This window comes from Danio aesculapii, chromosome 9 (genome assembly GCF_903798145.1).
Source record: "Danio aesculapii chromosome 9, fDanAes4.1, whole genome shotgun sequence".
NCBI lineage: Eukaryota > Metazoa > Chordata > Actinopteri > Cypriniformes > Danionidae > Danio > Danio aesculapii.
The window spans coordinates 30520875-30539566 of record NC_079443.1 but is presented as its reverse complement, the minus strand read 5'-3'; the positions used below and the strand labels follow the sequence as shown (position 1 = coordinate 30539566).

The window sequence follows — 18692 nt, the reverse complement described above, 5'->3', positions numbered from 1 at the left end:
GCAAAGGGAGACATTGGCTTTTACAGAATTAGCTTAGCAAAGCCTACAGCGAACAAATTTTGGGGACTATAGATAACAAACGCTTCAGGTGATGCGCATTCACCACGGGCATACACCCCGAGCAGTAATGTTATAGCAGAGAAAGCTAAAGTGCCATTCAAACTGCTATTTCCTCAGAGTTTGTTCTGTTTCTGTATTTGGGCTTCTGAAGGACACGACACAAATAGAGAAGTGCTTACAGTTTAATTTTAAATATGTTCCAGAGAATTATAAAAATATATATATAGCTCTAGCATGGGATGTCATGGTGGCGCAGTGAATAGCACGATCGCCTTACAGCAAGAAAGTTTCTGGTTCAAGTTTTGGCTAGGTCAGTTGACATTTCTGTGTGGAGTTTGTATTTTTTCCCGTGTGTTCACATGGGTTTCCTCTGGGTGCTCCGGTGTTCCCCACAAGTCCAAAGACCTCCACTATAAGTGCATTGGGTAAGCTAAATTGTCAGTAGTGTATGTGTGAATGGGAGTGTAGGGGTGTTTCCCAGTGATGGGTTGCACCTGAAGGGCATCCACTGAATAAAACATGCTGGATAAGTTGGTGGTTCATTCCGCTGTGGCGACCCCTGATTAAATAAAGAGACGATTTTTCTGGTGACCAATCAGAGCCTCTTGAGGGCGGGCCTTTCAGAGGAACTATGAAATCTGACAGTAGTTTTCTTGTTAGCTGAGTAGCTGTATATAATCCAAGTAAGATATATGAACAAATAACCTGATTTTCTACAAGTAAAGCATGAGCACACATTGCTTTATTAACACAACCAAGCCTTAAAAATACACTCTGGACCACCCCTTTAATTAGCATAACAGTTGTTTTTTTTTACAAATGTGAGTGGACTGAACATAAACAATTAAGTTGTCCCAAAAAACATTTAAGAATTGTGTTATTTCAACTCATTTCGAATTAGTTGCAAGTTATTTGAAGTTATTTGAGTGTATATCCTCCTATGTGTTTAACAGAAGAAACTCAAACAGGTTTTTAACAAGGGATGAGTAAATAATGACAGAATTTTCATTTTTGAGTGAACGATTGCTTTAAATGAATCAAATTTAAAACAGCAGTAGTTCATAAACAGACTTTCTCCATCTCAGAATAAAAATATCACTTTATTCCTGAGAAAATCACTGAACATCAAGGCATAGAAACAACATGTACAGAGTCAATGACGTAATGCAAGAATATAAATAATCAGGGAATGCTAGAAATCGGCTTCTGTAACTGGCATTCAGATCTGACAAGTTTTGACTAACAAATAATTTGATGTCCTTCATATAGGTTTACAAATGAAAATAGAGACTGGAAATAGAGACTTCTTCATAGTGTTCAGTTTTCAGTACTAATTAATCAGAATGCATTAGTTATTACTGAAATGTCATATACCCTTCAATTTGCACGCAGACAAAAATATTGTACATTTATTTACTGAATACAAAAAGGCCATGTGAAACAGAACAAACATGTAACAGTTTTCTCTGAAGGAATGTACACAATATTGACATGTTTTCCCCCTTATAAATACTTCAGATAAACAGCAGTGCCTTTGCAAGTTCATGAACTGGCCAAAAATATCAGATTTCTTTGACGCTCATCAAGAGTATTTCATAAAAAGCCAAGACATGTTTACAACCACATACATAAAATTGACATGAAGTCATTTAAAAAGGATTTCTGTTGTGGAAAACATGGTCAAGATTCACAGGACGAGTTGGTCAACTTGAGTGCTAAAGTTCGTCACGTTGATTGCCTGTTAAAACAGATGTTAATGAGCTTTGCTTCAGTCACAAGGATTACTAAAGTATTGTGTATTGATTAGAGTTTTACTGTACCTGTGTGCTGTGTGGATGATGAGGATGCTTTCCTCTGGGTAATTTCTGTTTTTACTTCTTTCAGAAAGCGTTTTATCTCATTGTCGTATTCCGTCCACTCTGAAACAATCCTCACCGCTGCACTCAGCTTGGGCTCTTTGGTCCTCGGGTTATTACACTGCAACAGATCAAGCCTAAAAAGTCAATTGTGGAGGCGAAACACTTCCTTCAGCTGTTTTAGCAGAGCTTTTATTTCATTTTTTGAGGACTTCAAGTGAAAACTGTCAGTACTGTTCACCTGTAATAGAGGCTGATATCAACACTTTGGTCATTTTTGATTCACGGAGCACATTTTTACATTTTCTACAGCAATGCTGCTGACACAGTTTGGAAAAGTTACATCCAATCTGAGCTTAAAATGGGTTTTAAACTGGTATTCAGACCCACTTGAGAACGTTACTATAGATTGTAGTTAATTAACCGGTAACACTTTATATTGATGTTCCATTTGAGTATTAGTAGACTGTCTGCTTAATATCTGTTGATACTGCTTCTTCAACAGACATTTAACTGACTAGAAGAAATACATGTCAACTTACACTAACCCTAACCTAACTGTCTACTTATAATCTAGTGAGAATTAGTTGGCATGTAGATGTGATGCAACTTAAATTCAACAAACGGAGCATCAAAATAAAGTGTGACCAATTAACCCATGTTATTCATGTTTACAACAAATATTGTATTTTAATATTTAATTTTCTGAAGTGTCATTTTTAAAGGGTGAAGATGAATATAAACAGAAATTTGTCATGACTGCTCAAAGTATTTACTGGTAGGATTGAATTGAAATTGGCTATTTAGCATAGCAGAAATAACAACTAAAAAGATTTCCTGCAAATGACAGAACTGTAGATGCTAATTATTAGATTAAAGTGGCCAAGGCAAACTCTGAGGCTGATTTGAGAAACACTAGCTTGAAAATTAAAAGCTTAAACATTTTTTAAAAGCTTTAAGTCTGAATTTTTCAACTATTAGCATGTTGCTAACCTTGTATTCAATTCATCTTTATTTCTATAATGCATTTACAATGTAGATCATGTCAAAGCAGCTTAACATAGAAGTTCTAGTACATTGAAATCGTTAGTCCAGTTTTCGTTTGTAGCACATTAAACTATGATATAAAGCTGCTAACATTTCTAAAGTTAACACATTGCTAGTGTGTTCACATAGATATACACATTAGATCAGTGTTTCCCAACCCTGTTCCTGAAGGCACACCAACAGTACACATTTTCAACCTCTCCCTAATCAAACACACCTGAATCAACTCATCAGAACATTGGAAGATTCCAAAACCTGAAATGAATGGGTGAGATAAGTGAGACATCCAAAATATGTACTGTTGGTGTGCCTCAAGAACAGGGTTGGGAAACACTGCACTAGATATCGCATATGGACCCAGAGTATGCGTCAATAGCGCCGCCACATTTGTACAGTGCTCTTAGGACAAATGTCATTCAACCGCACTAGTCAAGACTAAAGCCAATTTGAAGATGCTGGACTTCAGCGCTGTGTACGGGTGTAGTAACGAGCAAACAAAGAAAACTAAGCATAAAGGCAGAACATGTCATAGGTAAGATCTAGTTTTTTACGATTCTATATGTTCTGAACGTTTGTGCTCAACAAGTAGGATTATTGATGATAATACAGTCCCTTACTGCACTGACCATAAGGCAAAGTAGCACCAACTTGCTCTAAATACTTGGCTTATGCTAGTTTTGTTGAATAAACTAAACAAGGTAAATTAAATATATGACAACAAGATGCTGCGGTGCCAGAAACGTGTATTATTGTCAGCTAAGTGAAGTGATGGCTAGTTTTTTAAGTAACTTGTAAGGGTGTCTGATAACAGAACAGTGCCTGCGCCTCAATGTGCACACTGTCCACCCTAAATGACTGATTATTACAAATGTTATATACTGTACCATTTAGATCAGAAAGGTGGATATGCACATTGAGACGCAGGGATATCGATAGTTCACATGAGTCGTTCATAATGGGGATTCATTCACAAACGAATCGCAGCCTCCGTTTGAATGAGAAGGGAAAGCAGGAGAGGGTGTGTGTGTGTTTTAGGACAGGGATTAGATCAAATTTAACAGGGAGGGAGGATAATACATTTCCATGCACACATTCACAAGCTCTTTGTAAGCAATGCCCTTGCGATCACTTATCCATCGATGTAGAAAAGTGATAAAGCATAATTTAAATAAAATACTTGTATACTGACCACCAGGAAAACTCCTGATCATAGATCATGTATAAATGTGTATATATCTCTGGCTCAGGATGGCCAGTCCTCCACTGCACCTTGGTCCCACATTCATCTCAAAGGAGCACTGCCCTGTACTAAAATGGCGGCTCTTTTGACGAATTCCTTGCAATAGACAACAATAGCATAGGCGACATCGAATGTAACAACTACGGTGTGTTTCTAGCATGATTTGTTTTAGCACCTAGCTCGCATATTTTAGTGTTAGTATGTTTTTTGTAGGTTTCAAACATGCTTTAAAACAATTCTGGTACAATCATTAGCTACAGTACCTTTCAGTCAATTTATTTAAAGCATCCTTTTACGTTTATTTTAATTTTCAAACTTTTTTCTGATGATCTCTATTTGTGTTTAACAACAACAAAGAAACTGATAAGAGTTTGGACGCTGAGTAAATTACTATATTTTCTTTTTTTTTATTTAATTAATTTTCACCTTTATTGGGACAGGACAGTGGAGATTTTACAGACAGGAAAGTGTGGGGAGCAGAGATAGGGGAAGGATCGGCAAAGGATCTCGAGCCGGGAATCGAACTCAGGTCACTGTGAGCACCTTGGGGCTATGTGTCGACGCACTAACCACTAGGCTATATTACGACACTATATTTTCTTTTTGGGAAAAACTCTTTATTATTTAAGTATCTTTGGTATTATGTGTATGCTAGCCATGCATTACATCTTTAATTGAAATGAATCAAGAACATATAAACAGTATGGAATGGTAAAGCAATAATAAAAATATAGAGGGTGACTGCAAACACAAGTTGACAAAGCAAGACTAAAATAAGTTACAACTGCAAACATTCAGTTTGTGTTAGTAAAAATAACCCCCTGCCCGCCCCACACCCTGTTGGAGCAAAGCTTTAATGAGGAGCAGACGGAGTGCAGTGGTCAGCAGTGCAGTGAAGCCTGTTCTCAGACCTGTGCTGTGCGCTGCAGTCCACACAGCCACCGCCGCCTCTAATGAGACCATTCCCAGGAGCAGAAGCAGGGTGTAAATGAGACTACTATTTTTGTCACTCTGTCTGTGTGTGTGTTAGCCATAGTGGGAATGAAGAAATCTGGGTATGATCAGACTGCAGTCATTTCAACTGTATATCACCTCACATGTTGACTTTTTTTGGTGAAATGAAAAGGAAGTAATTTAATTAAAGGGCACCTATGGTGAAAAATCTACCTTTCAAGCTGTTTGGACAGACATATGTGTAGGTATAGTGTATAGACCGTCATATTAAGGTGATATAAACACACCCAGTCCTTTTTCAATTTAACAACATAAAAACGGTGGACCAATTGGAGTGGTTTTGAGATCGACCGCAACTTGACATAGGAGTGTGGTCCCCCTGCCCACCAATATTGATTGACAGCCGTGCATTACCATATCCTCAGTTTGTTGTTTCATGTCTGCCATATTCAGCGTATGAGTTAAAGCGATGTCACCAAAGAAACACCCTTGCTCTATTTTTAGATGTAAGGCTCAACACAAGATCAACATTCACCACATGATCGCTCTCATCAGTGCCATTGTTTGTAATTTTAGGTGGGTTTGCAAACATGTGTACTTTTCATTGTGTCTTCCTTAAACTTCAGCCGTTTGCATTTCCCGCGGTCACAGAAGCTCCCTGTCATCTTAACTAGGTGCAGCTAGAAAGTGCGAGCACATGGATTTCCAATGGAAATAACGAACTTGCCTTAAGCAGGTCGCACACCAGAAGCGCCGCTCGGCGACGCGCCACGCATTTTAGAATCCTAAACATAGGTTTCTGTCAGGGTACACACACAGGCGCCGCAAGTCGGCAGTCTTGTCCGTGGCGCCCAGCCACGACTCAGGACACTGTTCATATTTCTGCCGCGCCACAGATTGCCATCTGAATATTTACATTTTAAATGACATGCGAATGTGCTCGTTTGGTGTACCGTGTCGTGGCTCTGAGTGGCGCATCCATAGTGACGTCCTTGAGTTATAGCCTCAGTCAAAGTTAATTTAGTGTGCGTAGTTATTAGTCTCAGTGTACAAGCTCGGAACTAGCACACAGTTGGCTGTAAAACTATACAAAGACACAAGTGATTTTGTACTCTCTGCTAGGTCTGTGTCCGGGTCATACATGTACGTCTGAATGCTAGTCCTCTCACTCATGTTGCTTCTCTCTGTCTATCTGTCTGTTGCCAAACACAGAGCGGGGGAGCTCTTGGTTCCGCCCCCTTATTAAGTTGGGTGGGAAGTCAAACTAATTTTCATGTGAGGCAACACACCCCTAAAACAGCGACCTGTGTATACACCCCCAAAATGACACTTTTTAACACATTATAATAAAACAATCTGAATTGTGTTTTGAACTGAACCTAAACTGGCACACTCAGAAGAACCATAATATTAATATTAAATCTTAAAGGGGTAAACTAGGTGCCCTTTAACACTGAAAAAATTTAAATCAGCAACAAAAATATAATACGTCAGGTTTTCTGGAGACTTCGTACTATATCTGTAATGTTTGTTAGGTTTAGTAACATTAATTACAGTCCTCATCTTCTAAACCACAAGCCAGTTCCTGGAGGGCTGCAGCTCTGCACAGTTTAGTTCTGGCCTTGCTTCAACACACTTACCTGTAGGTTTCAAACAAGCCTGAAGGACTCAATTAGTTTGAGCAGCTGTGTTTGATTATTGTTGAAACTAAACTGTGCAAAGCTGCGGCCCTCCATGAACTGGCTTTGAAACCTGTAGTGTGGTGTGTATGCGTACTAACCAGATCTATGGTCTTGGCTGTAGTTTTGGAGTGGTCATCACACCAGGTCTCGCACCACAGCCACTCCTGAGGCAATGACTTGATGGCCACTTGATGGATCATGTTGTTGGGAAGGTCCTGTTAGCAAAAGACCCCAATGAGAAACATTTATATCACATGCAAGTGCTTGTCATGTGTTTTTTAGGGGAAAGGAATAGCAGATAGATGTACCTGGTCAAGGTTGGACAGACTGTTGGGATCTTGGCTTAAGGCTTGATACTGTCCTCTGAGTCGGTCTCCAGCTGCGATCTTTCTGAACTTCTTCAAGTCCACCACATACAGTGCACTGGAGAGTAAAGCACATCATATTACACATATCATAATAAAAGCTACATTTTTAAATGGTGTAGCAATCTATAACAAAGACTTATGCACTGACATTAAATATGAAAAGGGAGAAATAATACACAAACTATGGCAGAATGAATTGTGTCATCTAAATAAGGCTCAATTAACCGGTCAATTAACACTGGAACTACCAGAATTCTATAATTACTAAAATTGCCATAGAGGTCATTCTGACTGTTCTCATGTAAGACGTCATATTGGCTCATCATATTTTCATTCAAAGCTATTGATATATTAAAATTAAGCTTTGAATGTCTGTTGTCATATTTAATGAAGTGATTAACCTTGAAATACAATCTTTTTGATAATGCAGCCTATAAATGTGTAGTTAGGCTACATTAGACCCCCCGCGATTGTCTGCGCCACGCTTTCATTTTCACAAGCAGAGGAGAAGGCTGTTTTGCGGCACTGAATATGCTTGAACTGAATAAGTTGTGTTTTTGCCATCAAAAAGTTATGTTTATGTTAGGAAGAAGCTGATAGGCAACAGAGGCATGCATATTCAAAGTCACGTGGAATAGTAGCAGACACCTACTGTAAGTGCAAACTACTCTTGTGTTTTGTCATTTTTATAAAATTATAGTGTTATTAAGAAATATACACATATTTAGGAAATGCCAGGGTATTATAGATTTAGGGATTTATTTCAACAAAGTTATTAAATTACAAAGATTATAAACGGTCAAAATGACAAACTTTATAGTTTTAGTGTTACCTCAATTAATCAGGTTAATTTCAGAAACCTGAAATTTGGACTGAACACATACACACAAGTCTTTTTTAAAGCAATTTTAAATAGGATGAAGCAACAATTACCAGACTGTTCATGTCCGATTTTGTGTCTGGTTTGATATGTGTTAATTAAACGTAAGTTTAGCAAAAATTTGAGGATTCTCTATTTAAGTGGATAGTGCTTGGTGTTTGATTGGTGCCTGAAGACCCATGTAAACCTCCCTCAAAGACATTATTTGCCTATGATAGCTACTTTATATATAATAATTGAAATATTGTTATGCTAACCAATAAACTTGACTTTTGTGTTTTAGATTGTAATGCAATAATGTGCATCTTTAGTAAAGCTGCTTTGAAACAGTATTTATTGTGAAAAGCGCTCTACAAATAAACGTGAATTGAATTAATTTAATTGAATACTGAACTGAGCTGATGCAACCAAATCACTATTATTATCAGATGCTTCTTAAACCCTTCTCACCACTTTATTATTGCTGTTTATTTTGAGTATATAGAAAATAGCTTAAAATAACTTTTTTAACCCCTAAACAATGAATGAAAAGATCTTGCATGACCTTTACATATGACAGCATTATTGTGTTTTGTTTTCTACACTCGGTTCAGCTTTGCTTCTATTAGGTTGCATTCAGTAGTGCTAAATTACCAAAGTGATCTTCTGTGTTTTTATCATGCAGTAATATGATAGTATATCTGTCCCAGTCTAACCTGATATGGTATCTCCTGTGTCCAAGATGGGAGGCCCAGTAGCCAGTCTTCCAGAAACGATATCCTTCCATCTCTTTTCGGCTGTCGCAGAACGGTGTGTACCCATAGGGGGCGCCTTCAAGATCCAGATCCCTCAGCTCCTTTAAATCTGCCCTGACAATCTAAATAAGCACAATCAGAGTCATGTTTTGCCATTAGAGGATACCACTATATGCTAATGTGCTAGATTTGAACCTGTGAATTCTCTTTGATGGAATCACTAAGTTGTAAGACGTGTATTTTTAAAACCGAATTAGAGTTTGGAAATGGACGTACAACATACATAAACATTCTATCACTGCTTTGTGCTCCTAAAAATGGCAAAATGTGCATAAAGCACATTCATTGTTTGTGTTTTCTCATTTGTAATGTCACCTGATCGGCATCAACAAAGATAATCTTGTCCACGGCCAGGGGGAAGAGCACATCCAGGAAGAGGATCTTGTAGCCCCAGATGATGCGCTGCTTTTCTGTCTGCTGGTGAAGCCACCGGGGCCATTTATACTGAACCAGCTCATACTGAAAACCATATGCCTTCGCCATGTGAGAGATGGTTTCCTGCACACATGCACACAACATAAGATACACTGTGGAGGAGAACATACTATCCAAGCATACATCTTTTTTCCCCTCATTTTAATGATTAATGAAGCATGCATTTGCACTGCCAGACTCTCATTTTGTTCATGAAATTAAGACGGGTATAAATATTAGTATAATAATTTTATAGTTGTACTATTTTTTTAAATCAAATCTTTTATTTGATTATCTACTCAAAGACAAAATATTTGAATATTTAATTGTCCTATTACAGTATGTAATCTCAAAGACTAAAGAATACACAAGACATGTCACTCGTATAGGTTTGAATGGGGAAAAGTGTAATGGTCAACATGGCAAATTTCGCCCATTAACTAGTTGTTAGGTGACATGCATATTACTAGTATATTATCTGTTTATTAGCACATATTAATTATTCATTCTGTATCATCTCATTAATACAAACACACAAACCAGTGTGTTCCTTAATGTAAAGAGTTGCCATACATTTCCTTCTAAAAAAAAACAATCAAGAAAAAACATAAACCCTGACTCTTAATAATGACCTCAGGCAATCAGACTGAATATGGTCAGAGCGTGCTGGGAATGATGCTGGTCTCACCTTGAAAGAGGGGGAGAGGTAGTTTTTGAGGAACCAGAACTTGACAGGTGTTGTGGTGTGTCGGAGGACAGACAGCATCATTATTCTGAAAGAGGAAAAAAGAGGAAGCGGAAGACATGCAAAGTGTAGAAGATGACTCCGACATGGCTGAATTCAAAAACAATGGCTGTCTAACTGTACCTCAGGAATCGCTCATATAAATGTCCAGAGGCCACAGAGAAAATGTTTAAAACATCTTTCTTATTGTTGCCCTCATCCATGCTTGGGCCACCAGAGAAGCTGCAAAACACCAAACATATAGTTCAATGAACAGAAACACAACTAATAACATATGATAACAGATTTATGTGATCTATTTGTTGATTGTAAGGGTTGTTATGATGTCTGTGAGATTTGTTTTAAATGTCTCCATGACTCAAGACTGGATTTCTAAATAAAACTGTGGACATTTTTGAAATATTACAATTAAAATAGATGTTTCTCATGTTTCTTTATTTATTAAGTTGATATTTTAGCAGTGCTACTCTAGTTTTCAGTGAAATGATCTTTCGGAAATAATTCAAATACACTATTTGGTACTAAAGCAACATTTGCCGTTATTGTTATCAATGTTTTATGGCAATAAAGATGTATCCTTACTGAATAAAAACAGTAATCACTTAAAAAAAAAGACATGTATTTAAAATGAATGATCAGCTCTACTTTTTTTGTACAAATATGAAATATGCAGCCCCTACTTACTGAAATAAACCAAATCAACCATTCAGGGAAAACAAGATGGTTCAGACTGTAATAGCCAAAATAAAAACTACTGACATTGTCCACTGGTTAACTGGCAAATATTTAGATACTGTAAAAAATAAAAAAAATAAGCAGAACTTTAAATAGAGGGGAAAATATCTAAATAGGTTACCAAACAGCTGAATTCAAATGAACAAAAAAAAAAAATAAACAAAATAAATAAAAATAAAAAAGAAATCAGCAAAAATTAACATTTCTGAAAGACACACATGTAAGCCTTATTTAATTTATGAATTTCATTGACTTTCATTTAACGGATTAGTTCATCCTGAGATGAACACAAATAAGGATACTTTAGATGAAATCTGATAGCTTTCTTATCCTCCATAGACAGCAACGATCCCCAGAAAAGTCCAGAAAAGAAGCCAAAAATATTGTCAAAACATTTTTTTTGACCTTAGTGGTTCAACTGTAATTATTCAAAGCTTCACAAATATTTTTGTGTGCCAAAAGGTGAACACAAAAGTGTTTGTGGTTTTTCATATGATTACAGTTGAACCCCTTATAACCAGGGCCAGACATTTTTTGCTATTTCTGCACAAAGTTTTGTACAAAAATCTATGCAGAACAATTTTGAGAGTATAGCAACTAAAAACCTAAAACACTAAATAAAAAATACTTTTAAACCTTAATTTAGTCTAAGGTTTACAATGCAAATCCAATTAGATTCACTTGTTTACCTACTAAAAGAGAGAAAATATTACTTTACAAAATGTATTAGAAATTAATCATATAGACATTTGCATTTTAGATAAAGTCACTGAAAATAATATACCAATTGAATAAATATGTATTTACACACATTTACACAAGTAAATAAACAGATTTAATGGTTGGCTAAAAAAACTGTAGAAATCTGTTTGCGCAGACAATGTTTTTGGTTACTTTTATGAACTTTGAACGTGTTCTGGTCCCTTGTTGACTATGGAGGGTCAGAGAACTCTCAAATATCATCTAAAAGAGTGTTTCTCGATCACGTTCCTGGAGGACCACCAGCTCTGCACATTTTCCATGTCTCCTTAACCAAACACACCTGATTCAGATTATCAGCTCATTAGCAGAGACTGAAAGGCCTGTAATAGGTGTGACAGACAAAGGAGACATCTAAAACATGCAGTGCTTGTGGTTCTCCAGGAACGTGGATGAGAAATACTGATCTAAAATATCTTCAATTGTTTTACAAAGATGAACAGAGGTCTTAGTGGTTTAGAACAGCGTTAGGGTGAGTAATTAATGTTATCTGGAGGAACTTTGCTTGGTTAAGCTCATTGGTTTTGAGACGAGTTGTTAATGAAGAAAAACAGAGTCTGTGGATCTATTAAGCAACTCAGTATGTTTGCTAATCTAAATGATCTAAATCTCTACCATTACCACAAAATAAGACAAGTGCCATCTGTAGCTTTCCACAACCTCCCTAGCCAAGATCTCACCTACTGCTTGCTTTGCACAGATATTCACATGAGATTTTTCACATTTTTTTAAATAACAAGCATCACACCTTAGGAACATTCCGGTCCCTCATTTCCTCGCTACATACTTTGGAAAAAGCAAGGTGAGACCAGATTAGCTGAATAACGTGGACTGGAGGTGATGTAACACTGCTGAGACAAGGTGGAAATTCGAAACGACCTGGGAAACTATTTCTAAATGTGGAGACCGATAGGTGTGAATATCAAGCCGAGGGGAAACTCGAAGAAAAAGACAGATCACTGCTTGCAAACCGCTGTGTCAATTACTGATGCAAAGGGGGAAAATGAGTAAAAGCTGGGGGGAAAAAAAGAGTGAAAAAAGTAGAGATTAAGTTCCCTACCTCTTTTCCAAAGAACTCCACACACTTCACAAAGACAGGAATAAGCAAAAGAGACAGATATAATATAATCAACAGAGATGTTAATTAAAATGCAGACCCTCTGCACAAATATACAGTGCTCAGCATAATTGAGTACACCCCATTTTGAAAATGATTATTTTTCTCCATTTCTCATTGAATATAGGCAATGTATTTTGGGGCATTTAAACAAAACAGATTTATTAAACAGATATATTTATTAAAATAATATTTTAGTCACCAAACATATTTAGAAATTGAACGATAATACAATTAAATTCAAGCAAAATTTTGCAAAAAAATTACAAACTACAAAATTTCAACTAAATTCTATAATTTTTTTCTTCTCTTGATTTGTCCTCTTTTTAAAATTTGTATTTAATATTTTTCTACGACATTTAAATTTAGGTGTACTAGTTTTGGGACTGTTATCTTAAGTTATTTTGTTAGATAATCTCCAGATTTGGCTTCAGTGTTGACTAATCTAATGTATATGCACTAATATTATAATGTATAGCTTCCTATTAAAAATATGAATTTAAAAGATTTGTGAGGAGTGTACTTGTATATATTCTGAGCACTGTACACTACCGTTCAAATGTTGCAAGACTTTTACATTTATCTACTCAACATAAATGATACTGAAAAATCTGCTTTACCAACAAATTATTGACCTTTCAAATATATTATTGTTTAAATCAGAAAACAATGTTTTTAAATAATATTTATATCAAAGTAATATTAAAAATAATAACTTGACAAACTATAAACCTTTGAACGGTAGTGTTAGTATTTACATGCACACAAACTTCCATGGAGAGGCCTACCCAGGATATGCAGATTTTTATTTGCATTATCTTACAGAGATTTTGGCAGAATGAGACAGATTAAGTCTTTTCAAATTAGCCAAATCAGATTTACAAAAAAAAAACAGCAATTTTTTGCAAAACTTTGTAAATGAAAGATGGTGAATGTGGCCAGAAAAACAATGGTCGTGCCCAACAAAGCCTGGTTTCTCTCGAGGTTTTTTTTTTCCTTCACTTTGTCAATTGGTGAAGTTATTTTTCTCGCCACTGTTGCCACTGGCTTGCTTGGTTTGGCACTTGTGGAGCTGCACATCGATGGATTTGCTCTTCAGTGTTTGGACTTTCAGCAGTGAAATTTAAACCATACTGAACTGAACTAAACTGAATTTCAACTATGTTAAGCTGCTTTGACACAATCTACATTCTAAAAGTGCTATATAAATAAACATGATTTGAATTGAAATATGCACAGCTACAGATTCTATGTAGGCCAAGCCATATGCAGAATCTAATTAGGTGAAAGTAATTTTTAATGATTATTTAGACATTCAAAGTGCTGTTCCCCTCTAGCTTTTCAAAATGTGATTAGTGCTTCAAAAACAACACACTTACCTGGTTATGGAGTCCCACAGGCCTTTGGATTCAGTTCCTTCACTTAGAAGATCCTCATTGAGTTTGTCAGGCCTTTTCTGGACCTAAAATTTGAACAGATGTTGCTATTTTATGTTGGTGCCTTCAGCTGTTTTATACAGAGCCTTAAATGCTGGTTATTAGATTTTGAGTTCTACAATAACATCTCAACACTTACTCTAACTTTGATGATCTTGCTATGGAAGCTGTTGAGCACCACGATGACATCTCCAGCATCGACAGGAGAGTCTGTACCATCATGCCTGAGAAAGAGAGAGAGAGCGAGAAAGAGAGAGAGAGCGAGAGAGAGCGAGAGAGAGAGAGAGAGAGAGAGAGAGAGAGAGAGAGAGAGAGAGAGAGAGAGAGAGAGAGAGAGAGAGAGAGGGAGAGACTATCAACAAACAAAGTATATCTGAAGGAAATAAATAAATAAATGCAACCCAATGAAGATTACAATATTAACTCTAGAGCTCTAGAGAAGTGTTAAGATGATGACGATGATAGTAATAATAATAATAAATTTTATTTGTATAGCATTTTACCTACATACATGCAACTCAAAGTGCTTCACAACCAACAAACAAACAAGCAAGCATTATAAAATAAACCAAATAAACAAATGTATGGACAAATAAAGCAAAATAAACAACAAATATTTACTTATATTTAAATATAAAGCCTACATGTACACGCATATATGCATATATCTACACAATCACACACACAATAGTCCTTACATATCCATATACATGCACACACTGTACATGCATACATACATACACATACACAATATACACACTGTTATATTCATATGCAATTTTAAAAAGGTGGGTCTTAACGATTATTTTACTTCATTTGGGAGACAATTCCAACATTTTGGAGCATAGTGAGATCGCACAAGATCGCATCACATTTACAGAGTGAAATTCTAAAAGTCCAGTGTTAGAAGAGCGTAATAAATGGCTTGGATTGAATCGATAAGCAGTCAGAAATGTAAGGCGGCGTCAGGTTATGTTGTGTCTTATAAACTAATAAAAGAATCTTTAAATCTATCCTTTAGTGCACTGGTAACCAGTGTAATTCTATTAATGCTAGTGTAATATGTTCTCGCTTCTTCAATTTCATTAAAACTCTGGCTGCTGCATTTTGTCTTAGTTGCAACTTCCTTATAATTGCAGTAATCAAGCATTGCAGTAATCAAGCCGATATAAAATAAAAGCATAAATTAATTTCTTAGCATCATTCAAGTCAGGAAAGAAGGAATTCTGGCAATGCTTCTCAAATAATAAAACCATGTTTTTGTAACATAATTTATATGAGATTTAAAAATTTAGATCACAATCGAAAATAACACCCAGGCAAACCTAAACAAATACACATGAACAAGTACAACATCAACAACAAGTATACAACAAGGAGGAAAAGGAAAGGAAACCGAATATAAAAAAGGATGAGGATGAGAAGACAAACGGGGATGAATAAGACGAAAAAAGGAGAGGGAAAAATTAAGAGATAAATTGAGAATGAATTAATTAATATCATGACAAGAAAGAGGAGGAGGAGAAGAATAATTATGAAGTGAAGGATGAAGAGGAGAAGACAAGGGTGGAGAAGAAAGAACAGATAGATGAGGTGAAGAAGGACAAGAGGAAGAGGGGAAAATCAGGGTTAAAAGAAGGATGCAAATGAGAAGAGACTAGGAAGGAATAAAGACCAAAAGGAGGACGGATGGAAGAAGATGAAGACTAAAATGAGGAGAAGTAGAAAAATTACAAAAATAAGGGTTTGGATAAGCATGAGAAGACGACAAAAGGAGAAGAAAGAGCAGAAGAAGAATCAGGAGGAGGAAAAAGACAAGAACATCAGAAACTTTATCATGACAAGAAAGAGGAGGAGAGACAGAAGAACGAGGAGAAGATGGATGAGGAAAAAAAGGAGAAGGTGAAAGAGAAGAATAGAAAAACGACATAGAGAACAAAAAGACAAAGAAGCAAAAGGAGATGAAAAAAGACAGAAGAGAAAGAGAAGTAGCTAGAGAAACAGGAGAAGGCGAAGAGAAGAAGAGGAAGGTGTGGAGGAGAAACAAAAGGAGGAGCAAAAGGAGGTGAAAAAGGAGAAGAGAAAACAAATAACTGAGGATGAAAAGAAAGATGCAGATGAGAAGAGACGAGAATAGAAGAAAGAACAGAAAGAGGACACGGGGAAAGAGATGGAGAAGGAGGAGAAGAAGAATAAAATTTATGAAAAGAAGGGTCTGGATAAGCATGAGAAGAAGACGAAACAGAAGAAGGAGCAGAAGAAGAATCAGGAGGAGGCAGAAGTAAAAAAACAACAAAATCATCAAGAAGGAGGAGATGAAGAGAAGAACATCAGAAACATAATATGATGAGAAAGAGGAGGAGGAGAAGCAGAAGAACCAGTAGAAGAAGAATGATTATGAAAAGAAAGATGAGGACGAGAAGACAAAGGAGGAGGAGAAGGAACTGATGGATGAGGAAAAAGCAAAAGAGAAGAATAGAAAAAAGACACATATCGAGACCAACAAGACAAAGCAGCAAAAGGAGGAGATAAAAGACAGAAGAAGAGGAGAAATAGCTAGAGAAAGAGGATGAAAAGAAGAAGAGGAAGGTGTGGAGGAGAAACAAAAGGAGGAGCAAAAGGAGGTGAAGAAGGAGAAGAGGAAGAGGAAACAAATAACTGAGGAGAAAAAGGATACAGATGAGAAGGAGAATAAAAATGACAAAAAGAAGGGTTTGGATTAGCATGAGAAGACAAAGGAGAAGGAGCAGAAGAAGAATCAGGAGGAGGAAGCAGGAGAAGTAAAACAGAACAAATTTATCAAGGAGGAGGAGATGAAGAGAAGAACAAGAACATCAGAAACATCATGATAAGAAAGAGGAGGAGAAACAGAAGAACAAGGAGGAGAAGAATGATTATGAACAGAAAGATGAGAAGACAAAGGGGGAGGTGAAGGAACAGATAGATGAGGAAAAAGAGGAGAAGGCGAAAGAAGAATGGAAAAAAGACATATATCGAGACCAAGAAGACAAAGAAGCAAAAGGAGAAGGAGACGAAAAAGACAGAAGAGAAAGATGAGAAGTAGCCAGAGAAACAGAAGGATGAAGAGAAGGGGAAGGTGTATAGAAGAAACAAAAGAAGGAACAACAGGAGGTGAAGAAGGAGAAGAGGAAAAAAATAACAGGATGAAAAGAAAGATGCAGATGAGAAAACACAAGGAGGGAAGAAAGAACAAAAGGAAGGAGATGGAGACAAAAGGAGGAGAAGAAAAATAAAAATGATGAAAAGAAGGGTTTAGATAAGCATGAGAAGAAGACAAAGAAGAAGAAGGAGCAGAAGAAGAATCAGGAGGAGGCAGAAGTAAAAAAGAACAACTTCATCAAGTAGGAGGAGATGAAGAGAAGAACATCAGAAACAAGGAAAAACAAGAACATCAACAAAGACAAAATAAGCAGAGGAGCAATAACAACCAAGACAAACAAAAGGACAACAACACACAAGAAAACAAATAAAATGAAGACGACAACAAGTAGAATAAAGAAAACAACGAAAATAAAAATGGAGATTGAAAACAATAAAGAGGACAAAAACACAAGGGAGGAAGGAGGATGAGAAGATGAGAAAGGATGACAAGAGCAGGACAAGAATGACAACAAGAAAACGATTAAGAGGAAGAATTAATAGTCAAGAAAACTGAATAGCACGCTGCTCTGGAATCGCTCCAATTATTCTGATTCCTCATCAGTGACTCACAATTCAATACTACATTTATTTCGAGCGTTCCTTTGTCAAGTTGCTCCTTTCTCTGAAACAAATTGTGATGACATTAAAAGCATGATAAATGTCCAGCGATACAGGACACAGAGTGCTGTGAGCTTCAGCATCCTAAATGAAACCCTGGATCCATTAGACTGCACTTCCTTACAGCAGGATATCAGTGAATTACACACTGAAGGAACACTGCCTTCCCATTCATTTAGCAGTCAGAAATGTGTGTGTGCGTGTGTGTCTCTTTCGTTTTGTGCCAGACCTCAGGCTGTATGAATAATTGCACTAGCAGTGTGAAAAATGACATCAGGCTCTAACTTTAACCTGCAGGAATGGGATATAAATTTTATCGTCTCCTATAATTTTAGAAGAATCCACAACTGTGTTTCTTTAAAGAACTAGTAAAACATGCACAATCATAAAATAGGAAATTGAAGACAAGTCTTATGGAGAGCATTTTTTTGTTTGTTCTTTGTTTTGTATAGTAAATGTTTCTTTATATTTACAGCATATTGCTAACAAATACAAGATGTCAGGTTGGACTACTGATGCATGTACTGATGAAATCTACGGCTTCTAAATTGTTATGGAAGCAAGATATCTCACATGTGCACTACTATTGAAAAGTTTAGCCTATTTTTTCTTAATATATGCTTTTATTCAACAGTAATGCAATAATTATCAAAACAGAGGTAATCAGATTGTTATAAAAGGTGTATATTTTAATTTAGATTCCATTTATTTTAATTAATACAAAAACAACTGAAGATTTCAGATGAATAACCCTACTTCTGAAGTGCCTTCTGAAATTTTCTTCTGCAATGAGATAATTTTTCTCAGCATCCTACACTACCTGAC

General features: G+C 36.4%; 1 protein-coding gene across 1 annotated transcript in view; it reads right to left on the bottom strand.

Moving 5' to 3' along the window:
* Window positions 1-1141: 1141 nt before the first annotated feature.
* Window positions 1142-18692, bottom strand: part of LOC130235040 (UDP-glucose:glycoprotein glucosyltransferase 2-like) — a 54229-nt gene continuing 36678 nt past the window's right edge. Inside the window, 11 exon segments of the mRNA XM_056465410.1 lie at window positions 1142-1798; window positions 1881-2037; window positions 6938-7054; window positions 7148-7262; window positions 8783-8943; window positions 9197-9379; window positions 9984-10068; window positions 10164-10262; window positions 12595-12618; window positions 14031-14113; window positions 14227-14311. Of these exon segments, the coding sequence (XP_056321385.1) occupies window positions 1776-1798; window positions 1881-2037; window positions 6938-7054; window positions 7148-7262; window positions 8783-8943; window positions 9197-9379; window positions 9984-10068; window positions 10164-10262; window positions 12595-12618; window positions 14031-14113; window positions 14227-14311 (1132 nt within the window). The 3' untranslated portion in view covers window positions 1142-1775.